Below are 11,507 nucleotides of genomic sequence, written 5' to 3'. Positions count from 1 at the left end.
TTCGTTCTCTGAGGGAGTTCTGCTGTGTGGTCCGCACACTGCAGTGCCCGCTCCATTGGGCTTTTTCTTCGGTGAGAGGATGGTCTGTTGCACTTCTTGGACTTCTGTGGTGAGGGGAGGGTCGCGGGGCGACATGCCCACCGTTTCGGTGTTGGCGCACCGCGTACTTGTAGCCGCGTTACGCAGGAGGCACAATCATCTGTAGCAGGATGAAAGCGACGTGTTCTTGACCCTTGCCAGCAATGGACGGTCTTCCTGTTATGTTGTTCGGGTGTTTCTGGAGGACAACGAGCTTGCAAATGGTTACGAGGGATGTGTGGCAGCAGGGATTGAGTGCCGCTTTGGTTTTTTCTGACGGGCTGTGTCGAGGAATTACAGGCGCTTGCAGATGTTGTTGCCGGTGTGAGGGCAGGTGTTTCAGCCACCCGAAGCGTGGCTGTTGGGAAGACGAGTTTCACTCTTGCAGCTGAGGCAGGCATCGACGAGGCGAATGTGCGGGCCCACCACCCTACTTTCTGTACTGTTTTGCCGCGACGACTGGATCTGATTGCCAGCCACGTTGGGCCATCGCCATGTGGCCGCAAAGTTGCCTCGAAGGGGTCGAGAGGCCGCAGGGCACGGCGTTTGTATTCATCCGTGGAGGTGTCACGGAGGGGAAATGCGGGCCTTTCGGCATCTGACATCTCGCTGCCTTTTGACGCCATATTCGGTGAGTCTGTGGGTGCTGTATGACGCTACTGCCTTTTACTGGATGTTTGGAGCTGCTGAGATGCGGAGGGCATTTGCTGCACCTTCCTTTGGTATCTTTGTCGCACGCCGTGTTCGAGATGGTTTTCTATTGCTGTACTGCATGGGGTGCTGCAAGGCACTGCTTTATGCCATGCGGTGGAAATATTTAACGTCATTGAGGTGCCCCCAGAGGGTGGGAGTGGCGATCCTCCGGCGCGGGTGATCGTTGACGGGTTCACACGCCCCTTTGGACTTGCTGTCTCTTTGTTGTGCGTTCATGGACTGACCGCGGATATTGCAGAATATATTCAGGCCGCTGCAGTGCTCCATGCATTCAAGGTGTTGTCCTCCGCGCCGTCAACCTCGGCAGCTGACCGACCGGTGTCTTTGAAGGTTTCGGGAGGAGGATCAGTTCAATTTGTTTTGCGGCTGGAGTCAATTCCTCCATTTCTGCCAGCTAGACACGCCCACACCGTCACTTTGCTTTTTTCCTTTCAATGGGAGGAAAGGGTGGTGACTAGCCTCGAGAGACAGTGGCTCTTTTTGTTTCATCGCTGAGTGATCGTTCAGCGGCAGTCGATGCATCAGCCCTTCCTGAGGGTTGGCGACAGACACTCTGTGGCCGAGACTATTTGGATGGGATTTCACAGGGCAGAATCTGCGCTTTATTCCCGTGCTTATGCCGACGGAATGTAAGTATTTGTCTCTTCTTGTGATGCCTCGGGTGTGCCGTGAAGCTACATTGAGGAGAGCACGAGGCGTTAGTGTCCGTGTTATTTTTTTGGGCGCCACTGCTCTTTTTGGGTGTGTGATCCGACTGTGTGGTGGGTCGGTTGAGGGGGAGGACGTGGATGGGCCGCGCCTACCCGACTGCTGTGCCTTATTTTGCTGAACGCCCTGACCGAATTGCTGCTCTACTTTTGCTTGCTTCACCGGGCCTGGCGACCTCTTGAGGAGCGGTGCGACGGCGTGGACTGTCGGGCTGCTGAGGAGGCCGTGGCTGCGCGGGATGTCCTGCGGTATTTTTGCGTTTCGGGACTACTGTAGAGAAGAGGACATTTCATGCCTCCTTCACGTCCAGGAGAGTCAATGGAGGGATCACGGTTGTGGGATCTCACTTCACGAGAGCCTGCGCCCGTTGGTCGCGTCGACGGTGCGCTCTGTGTGTCTTCGATCCCAGCCGGAGCATCCCGCTGTTTTTGTTCCGGTGAACGGGAAAATCCACCGACACGCCGAGCGGGTTGTGAGGATGTTGCGGCGAGGAACGCTTTAATAGAGGCCCTGCAGTGGGGGAGCGCTGCTTGCAAGGATCCCGCAGCACTTGGGATTTTTCTTGCACTTACTTTCTGCTGGCTGTCTGTTGGTTGGTGCCGTTTGCCGGAGAGTGTATTGGCCCGTGCGCAAACGTCAGTGTCCCTGCTTCTGCCTGCGGCCTCAGTGCTTGAGCCGTTGTTGACGGGGAGAGTAATTACTGTAGCGGTTACGACGACGCTGGTGTGTTACACTGTGGATGGCGGCGCCACCCTTTCTTCTGCCACGCTCTGTTTTGGTGCTTTTTAAATTCTAATTTGATTTCCTGCGCGCAAACACACTCAAACTGGGAAGGAAAACAAACGCCAATCGACACTGTGAAGTTCGAAGGCACTGAAGGACCAACAGCACACACACCGCCCACACACAAACACATATTTGTATGCTCTCACGTGTTGCGGCAGTCATGGCACCCCGCACACACAACCGTCGCCGCGTGACCGGATCCAGCGGAAGGAGGAGGGAAGGAGGAGAGAGTGAGCCGCAGGGGCCCACCATGTTGCGGCACCTCCTCTACTCTGCGGTGCTGCTCCTCCTCCTTTTTGTGACGTTGCGCTGCGGTACTTGTGGAGCCACGCCTGCAAGGGAGAATGATGGCAAGAATGATTTAAGAAGTGTTTCAGGAGCCGGAGAGGGTCGATCTATTTTTCCACAGACGAAGGTGTTGCAGCCGAGGGATGAGGTTGTTCCAGTTACGACAAGGAATTCATTTGTTTTACCCTTTCTCGTCAGTGCTGGTGGAGTGGTGGCTGCTTTCGCCGAGGGTCACATTTGGATGCCGAATATCAAGGTGGTCAATTAACTAAGCCCTTTTCTTCTGGTTTTGTTGCGGGGTGCATTGACCCTGCGTGGCATTGTTCCACTCTTGTTGGTGAGGTCAATAAAAGATACATGGAGGGCACACACTGTGCCTGGTGCAGCGGAGGGAGAGGAGAGTTTGGGTGTTGTGCACCACTCCACAACAGTCACGAAGGGCCACGGAGTGTTTCTTCTTGCGGGAGGCTCGGATGTGTCCTACGAAGGTGGGTGTTGGAGAGAGGGCGGCTTGGAGCTGCAACTGGTTGTGGGCGATGTCACGAATCCCACGGGTGGCAAGCGGAGTGGACGGATCGAATGGGGCGGCCCCAAACACTCTCGAAACTGATCTCTTCTGCTTCTCACGAAGGTGAACGGACGGAGTTCATTGCTTCCGGTGGCGCAGGTGTTGTGATGGAGGATGGCACCTTCCTGTTTCCTCTGATGGCGAGGAATGAGGCAGAACACGTTTGCTCCATGACCATTTACTCGACGGACAACGGCAGTAGCTGGGCGCTCTCTGAGGGCATTTCCCCTGCGAAATGCCTTGACCCCGCGTCAGCGAGTGGGAGGGATCACTTCCCATGATTGTTGACTGCGAGAATGGCCAGAGGGTGTACGAGTCGCGTGACATGGGGACAACGTGGACGGAGGCCATCGGGAAGCTTTTAGGCGTGTGGGTCAACTCAGGATCGGGAGCCTCTCAGAAAGAAAGCCTGCGTGTGGATGCCCCCATCGCCGCGACCATTGAGGGAAGGAAGGTCATGCTGTGCACTCAGAGAGGGTACGCCTCGGTGGAGAATAGGGCCAATCCGCTTTACGTTTGGGTCACGGCCAACAGCCGCTCGTTTTATGTTGGACCGGTTGCCATGAGGGATGCTGTGAATTGGGAGCTCGCCAGCACCCTGCTGCACTCGGACGGGGATTTGCATCTTTTACAACGGAGGGGCAACGGTGAGGGCCGTGCCGTTTCACTTTCCCGCCTGACGGAGGAAGTGAGTGCAATCAAGTCCGTCCTCAGTGCTGGGGTGCAAAAGGGCAGTTTCTTCTCCAGCGTTTCAATACCCACGGCGGGTCTGGTGGCAGCTTTGTCCGATGCGGCCAGTGATGGCACGTGGAACGACGAGTACCGTTGCCTGCATGCGACGGTGACGAATGCAGTGAAGGACTGCGATGGGTTCCGATTCACGGGACTTGAGTCCAGGACAATATGGTCCGTGAACACTCGGGATGATAACGTGCGTCATGTATTCTTGAGCCACCACTTCACACTTGTGGCGTCGGTGACCATCGAAGAGGCCCCGAGTGGGAACACTCCTCCACTGACTGCGGTGCTGGCGGACACTGCGTCCAATCATACCATGGGACTGTCGTGCGGCCAAAATAAGAAGCGGGAGACGGCGTTCGAAGGGACGACAACAACACGGAGGAGCACTTGGGAGCCGAAGAAAGAGTACCAGGCGGTACTTATGCTGCAAGGCAACAAGGCCTCTGTGCACATTGACGGTCTGTTGCTGGCGGAATAGGAAGAGGTGCCGTTAACAGGCCAGAAGCCACCTGAGGTCCTGAGGTTTTGCTTTGGCGCGTGCTGTGGGCACTAATCCCCTGTGACGGTGAATGACGTCTTTCTGTACAGCCGCCCACTGAATTCCACTGCGATGCGTGCACCCAAGGACAGGGCCCCCGCTCCGACGAGGGAAGCGGCTCCGACACCACCCGAGAAGATTCGAGTATTTGACAGCGTCAGGGAGCACATTGCTGGGAATATTACCGAAGAGAAATGAATGAGCACCACGCCCTGGACACGAATTCCCGTTACAAATAGTCACCTCGCAGGGTGTGGAGCGGCGTGAGTCCCGACGACCGCCTCGCCTCTCCCAACGACGTGGAATTGACACTTCGTGATTTAGGCGCTAACAACACCGTGCGTGTGTGCGTGTCTTGTGCGTTGCTGCTTCTACTGGGGTTGTATTTGGGTGGTGGCAGCTTTCTGAGCCACGGAGTGCGGATCTGCGACGCCTCACGGAGAATACGTGCCGCACTTCCCACCCTTTTTCACTTATCTTTTATTTCTTTAATGTTTTTACTTTTAAATGTCTTTTTAATGCAGTTCAGCTGGAGCAGTAAGTACTGTTGTTTCTTTGCGTAATGTTCGGCTGCTGCACACTGTAATGAGCGACGTGTTTCCCGCTCTTGTTTGCTTTTGTTTTTGCCCACACACGGTGCCGGCCCTGCGGCTGCGCGTCCCACGGACTGCACGAAAGGAGGTTAGGACGAACAGGCCGGATGCCGCATGAAATGTGAGGGATGTTGTGTGGGCTGGTGGAACAGTGCAATCTCTTTTATTTATTTTAATTTCCCTTTTTCTTTTCTTGGTGGGGGCAATGTGTATATACACACGGTCGCTTCGTGCTGCATGGCACATGAAATAAAAGTCCTGCCGCATCAATTTTTCCTTTTATTTTTGGGAGTTATCCCGGACCCCCACCCTTTTTCTTTTTTTAAATCCCCGCGACTTGTTTCTGTAGTTACCGTATCTGCTGTCACTGTGTGTCTCCGTGTCCCGTTGAGTGTTCCTCTGCTGACTGTGCAGTTGACATGCCCTCGTTCCTTTTCTTTCTCTTCTTTCCTGCTGGAGACATCGATGTTCCGCTACGACGATTGTTTGTGTTCCCCTTTGCGATGGCAGGAGGGCGACTGGGCGGCGGCCTGCTGAGTGCGCTCGGAGGGAGCGGACTGTGTGCGCCGTGCCTCACTGTGAGTGTGGGACGCCAATCCGCCACGACCTGGTGTGAGGCGCAATGTCAATCTGTCGCGGCGGTGAGAAGTAAAGGACTGCAGTATGTACTTGTATGTGCCCGTCCCTCTCTTTGCCGCCGTGTTTGTGCTGTGCGCATGGCTCTATCCTGCGGTGCGACGCCGATGGCGTTGCTATTTGCTGCCCTCGGATTTGCGTTGGGCTTCTCCTCTCCATGACACCGCCCTTGTGTGCGGGACAGTGAAGGGAGTGGAGATTTGTGAGGGAGTGAGGGTGGCCGTTGTTTCCGTACATTTGGATCTTCAGGCACGTGGCACCACTCGGCCGCCTCTCGCAGTTCCCAGGCCGTGGATTGAGAAGGTGTGAGGGTCTGCTTCATGCACAGGGAGGAAAACGAGATGCAGTGCATGACGGCCAACCTGACTGGTGTGTGGTTGCAGCGCATGGAGCACGTGCGCCAGTACGCGTTGGGCGTTGCGCTCATGATTGGGGAGGAGGGGCGGCACGACGTTGCGGCGCAGCGGGAACGCATGACGGACTGCCTGTGCTGTGAGGGGCGCGTGTTGGAGTGAGCGTGTCGTGCCTGTGAGGGACTGAGGAGAGAGGGAATAACAGTAGTGGTGACTGTGGGAGTGTGAGGAACGGTGCACGGGCGAGGAGCGCCCCTCTTTTGTTTTGATTTGATTGTTGTTGAGCCGCGCCCACCTAATTGTTGTTGTGGTGGTGTGTGGCTCTCGTTGCTGGATGGGACGGTGCGTGGTTGTGTGACTTGTTTCTCTTTTTGCTTTTTGCGTTGACGGGGAGTTAGTTTGTGCTGAAGGCTACACGCAAGTGACAGGAGTGATGGCGATGATGATGACTGGCCGTGTGCTGCTGGTGTGTGCCCTCTGCGTGCTGTGGTGCGTTGCCGGCGGTGTTTATGCGAGGGACGTTGACACCAACGCACTGGGTGGCTGCATGGCGTCGGGAGTGTTGGGTGAGAATGGATCCCACATGCCTGACGGATGTAATAAAACTGCGATTACGGTGCCTTTGCGGTCAGTACTGCCCATTACTGCCGTCGAAGCCTCGGCTGGAACAGATAATACTGTTGCAACAACGAACAATTCGAATTCAAGTGAGACTTCCAACGCTGGTTCTTCTCCTGGTGGTGTTACTGGTTCTAGCTCTGCTGGTGGTACTTCTGGTCCTGCTGCTGTTCCAGGGGCTTCTGGTGCTGGTGAAGGCGGTGCAGGCGTTTCTGGTGATGGTTCTACTGGAGATCAGGGCACCGGTGGTCCTCCAGCTCCTGCTGCTGCTCCTCCTTCTCCCGCTTCTCCTTCTGGTGGTCCTTCCGTTCCTGCTGCTGCTCCTGGTGGTGATTCTTCAGCTAGCGGCAGTGATGGTGAAGCGGGGCCCTCAGGCACTAATTCATCTAGCACAACAGGAGACTCTCCAACAGGAGATCAGACGCCTGCTGCTGCAGCGGCTCACAACTCCTCGCCACCCGAAGGACCGGAAGGAACGACATCCGGCACTGGACACAAAGGACAGGAAAAAGAAGAGGAAGAAGAAGAGGAAGAAGAAAATGAAAAGCAGCAGCAAAGTGATGAGGCACAAGCCCAACAACATCAACAGCATGAACACCCCGCGGAAAATGGCGAAGAATCCGCGAAAGACAAAACTGCTCTTCGTACAAATGCCACCGCAAATACAGGCGAAAGTGACGGCAGCACCGCGGTCTCCCACACCGCCTCCCCTCTTTTGCTTCTTCCTCTTGTTGTTGTTGTGTGTGCTGCTGCTGCTGCGGTGGTGGCCGCGTGAGAGTGAGGGAGAGAGAGCCGTGCACCGCCCGCACACACACTCGTCCTTCTCTCTCTGTGTGTGTGTCCCCTGCATGGACTCTCGCCCTCACCTCACCCCACGAAGCACACACAATAATGTGCCCATTGTATATATGCATGCACACCTATGCAGGCCCGTTGGTGCTCTCTTTTGCACGACACGCACCGCTGCCGTCCTGCCTGGCTGCATGGGCGGAGCACCGTAACTGTTTCTCTTTTGTTTTTATTGCATTGAGTGGGCGACCTCTCTCTCTCTCCCTCTGTGTGTGTGTTTTGCTTTACGGGAGCAATGAGAGTGTGTGTGCGCTGGTCGTCCCACGCTTCGGCTTTTTTTCATTGTTTTACTTGTGTTGTGGTTGAGTGCACCCATTCCACACTTTTTCGATTGGCAGTTTGGTTTGACTTTGGAGACTTGAATCTTTTTTTTTTGTTTCATGTTGTTTCTATTCTTCTGAGAGTGTCAGCCTCTTTAAATCTTTTCAAGCCAATTGGCTTTTCTTTGAAATACGCCATGCTTCAATTGATCGACGCCACCCCACAGCCTCTAGCGCTGTTTTTTCTCTTTGCGATGATATCTGCGATGCGATTTTCAGCGGTTGCTTTTTTGTGTCCCTGAAGTATTCCTGATTTGTTGACGATGTGGTCTCCTCCGACGGCGAGGTTTATCTTGTTTACGGTGGGGAGAATGCATCTCAGGGCGCAGGATGCGTTGCAGGTGTGGAACTTCGTCTGGAAAGACCGGTGGGTACCCATAGGCATTAAGGCGTTAACGACGGACCCGTGTGACAGCAGGAGTCACTGCGTCTTCTTTTGGCGTTGCACAGCAAATTCTTTGGACGGCGCGTTTGGCTCTAAGAACGGTGCTTTGACCTTTGCGCACGGGAACCTCCTTGCTGAGGAGACTGTCCCTGCTGCTTTCAAACTGCATGCGGATCGTCTGCTCGTGCAGGCACTGGAGGGTCCGCTGACTGCGTCCCATTTGCCACGGGAAGCGTTTGCAGTCGGTTCACGGTGCCTGCTGAGCATCCTTCCACTGGTGTTCCCAATTCTGACACGGCGCTGTGCGTGGCTGCTGCGCTTGTTGGTGTGTGGGCACTGCGGTGCGCCACGCTAGAGGATGGCCATCATGTCGCTGGCGCCATGAACACTGCCTGTCAGTTTTATTTCACGGACGCCTCGCCACCCGCATCGCCGCGCACCTGATGGCCCATGCTGTCGGGTTTAACTGCCCGCACATGGCAGATCTCAGCATGGTGAGGAATGCTATTGGTGTGCGTGGCAGAGCGCTGTCGGTGGTGGTGCACTCAGCGAATGCCGCGATGGCTGCGAGGGAGCACCACGACTGCGACGACATTGATGGCGTGGAGCTGCAGGATGGCGGCGGGGACGGGAGGACGCTGGAGTCGCACTGGTCGCGGCGTCACGCGAGGGATGAGTGGATGGAGCCGATGCGTTGCGGCAAGAAGTCGGGCTGCTGCAGAGGAAGCGCTCCGCACTGAACATGAGTGAATATCCCCAGATGTTCTGAAAAGCGAGAGTTCCTGCCAGATGCTGCGCGACGGATTGGTATTCCAGTGGTTGGTGTGTAGATGGAGTATCCATGAGGGGTCAGCAAAACGCCCGATGGACAGCTGCCCCATCATTGATCCCGCACTGGATGTGAGGGATGCTGACGCTGTTATTTGGGAGGGGAGAATATTTGTCTGCGAGGCCTGGGGATGGGTCCTCTTCGTGGTGGCTGGACACGCTTCCCACCAACACGACGGATGCGAGGGACCCGGAGGAGACATACATCTCGGTGCTGCCATGCATGCGGCATTGAAGTGTCTCGGCATGCAGGTGCATCTGGAAGTGACTAAATAGGGTAACGTCCGTTGTGCCCATGCACGGACGGGGCGACGATTGCTTGGGCCACTCGGCCCTACGATGAGGGAAACGCCATTTGCCGTGACCACGCGGAGGTGTGCACGATATCCGCCACCAGCGGCAGCCTTCCTGCAGTGGTTCCGTGGGACGGCGAGGAGAGGGCGTGTGGAGCAGGACGGTTTCACCGGCATCTACTGAACAAGACTTCCCAGGGGGCATCCGTCCCCGTTGCGGAGAGCATTGAGACCGACCACGGTACACCACCAAAGGATGTCGACACGGCTGTTCCCCAGAAGCATCCGTCGCCAGAGGAGAAGTGGATCCGGCCAGGATGCTCCGACAGACCGCGAGAATCTTCTCTCGGGGGCAAGGATCGAAGCAGCGAGACGGACGGCGAGCAGGCCCGTCCCCGACTCCCGGTGATGACACTGCTGCTGCTGCTTGTCCCTGTCCGCTGCTTCTTCTGTTTGCCTCTGCCGCCGCCGTGGCAACACTCTATCGATTTGCGGTGTGGTCGGCGTTGCGCTGCGAGGCGACTGCGCTTCCTCCTGCGCGGCCTGCACCCAGAACTGGAAGCCCAATAGAAAAACATCCATTTCAATGGATGTCGTTCTCCATATGCATGTGCTGTGCCCACTCCGTTTGACTTTGTGTTTGAAATTGGTGGTACTTCCGATGCCCACAGCTCTTCTTGTGTTGGTTGCCGATGTTGGGGCCACCAGATGGTAGTATGGCATTGCTTGTGTGCTTGTTGGGTTTTCTGAGACACACATACATACACAAAAAGCGGTGCGAGTGAATGTGCGCACACAAGACACACACGCATATCGAAGCACATTGTCTGTGTGACTTGTGCTTGACATATTATGCGAGGCGGGTTGGTGCGAGCAAGGCCGTCGGAAGAAGGGAAGCCGCGTGAGCTCAGCAATGGCGTTTGTGGTTGTGCGCGGGATCATATGTTCCATCAGATGCTCGACGCCGTTTATGGATCGTTTAAAGTTTTTTCTGCGATGCCCATGCTGCGGCTGTGCTGAGCTGCTCACTGCGTCTCCATGAACTCGTGGAGCACGGCGTGACGCTGCTCGAGGACCTCATGACGCCGCGGCAGCCGATTATGAGTAGCCCTGCGCCCTACTTTTTTGCCGTGGAGGATGCGTCTGTGAGCCGCGTGGCTGAGGATTGGATTGCAAAGGTCCCGTACAGGGATGCACACATCTTTGCGCTGGAGTGCACCCCGCATCGCCACCCTTAGCAACTCGCGTGGGCTCGGATAGCGCCGAGGGCGATGTGTTCCAAGGACATTATGTTAGACTTCGCCGCCCGTGAGGTGCTGGTTTTCCACCTCAGCATGCAGAATAGGTTTCTCAGCTGCTGTCGCCTCCGAATTGATGGTCCGTTTTGGACTTTACGGCGCCACGTCCTGTGGCGGCTTTTCACGCCATGAACAACGGTGTGCCCGTCATTCGCCACCAAAACAGTGGCAGCATCTGCAATGGGCTTGCCAGGCTCTGCCACGACGAGCCGGATTTCACTTAGGGGCGCCGACAGCCGCGGCAACCCGGTGCGGATCATCGTTGATTGAAGCTGTGCCATGGTGACGCCGCTGATGCACCAACGCACATCTCAGTTTCTGCTTGATGAACTGATGCCGCCGGGGAAGAAATTGTATGAGCGGACCTGTAGGAATCGTCTGGGTGAGGACTAGAAGCGGCAGCAATTGATGGGGAAGATGTGTACCGGTGCTCCTACCGTCATTGTTTTCTTGCGCATTGCGTGGAGGAGCTTTTGGTGGCGCTGAAAACACTCCACGCGTATCACCCGGGATTGGCGCATGGCGTGGAGCCGAAGGCCAATCTTGCGGAGTTGACCAGTGCGGTGCGGTCTCCGCCGGAGTTTCGGGAGAGGCAAACCAGACTGTCGCTGCAGGTCGATTTTTTGCGCGAGGCTTGTGGCACAGTACCGGGAGAAGCGACTGGCGGAGGTGTGGGAGGCGGAACAAGACATCGCCGTTGGGCGCAAACCCTTCAGGAAAAACCTGGATGGCGTGCGGCGCCTGACAAAGGATGCCGCGATGCCCCGGCCAGTGCGTCTGCGTCTTCTCCCGTTGTTTGTGACTGCGAGGAGCACCGACGAGTTGAAGTAGGCCAAGAAGCAGCAGCTGATCTAAGACGGTAGACTGACACCAGACGCCCATTTGTCTGCGAACCTTGAGCATGTGACGAGGA

General features: G+C 56.1%; 1 protein-coding gene and 4 pseudogenes across 1 annotated transcript, besides 3 other annotated features; all 5 read left to right on the top strand.

The window, feature by feature from the left end:
* Nucleotides 1–1,831, top strand: Tc00.1047053510387.70 (annotated as a pseudogene; the record flags this gene model as incomplete).
* Nucleotides 1–11,507: a sequence feature (areas not merged during assembly with more than two copies in the genome that could not be assigned to a particular haplotype).
* On the top strand, nt 2,423–4,690 carry Tc00.1047053510387.60 (annotated as a pseudogene).
* Nucleotides 6,437–7,396, top strand: Tc00.1047053510387.40 (mucin-associated surface protein (MASP), putative; the record flags this gene model as incomplete). The annotated part of the gene is made up of 1 exon (XM_801673.1): nt 6,437–7,396. One exon carries the CDS (start codon nt 6,437–6,439, stop codon nt 7,394–7,396), a length of 960 nt encoding a protein of 319 aa, XP_806766.1.
* Nucleotides 6,762–6,943: a microsatellite.
* Nucleotides 7,127–7,159: a microsatellite.
* Tc00.1047053510387.30 lies at nt 8,054–8,851 on the top strand (annotated as a pseudogene).
* Nucleotides 10,149–11,507, top strand: Tc00.1047053510387.15 (annotated as a pseudogene; the record flags this gene model as incomplete).

This window comes from Trypanosoma cruzi, genomic scaffold, assembly GCF_000209065.1.
Source record: "Trypanosoma cruzi strain CL Brener 1047053516737 genomic scaffold, whole genome shotgun sequence".
Lineage (NCBI taxonomy): Eukaryota > Euglenozoa > Kinetoplastea > Trypanosomatida > Trypanosomatidae > Trypanosoma > Trypanosoma cruzi.
The sequence above is the reverse complement of the archived record's forward strand: the minus strand, read 5'-3'. Positions and strand labels throughout refer to the sequence as shown.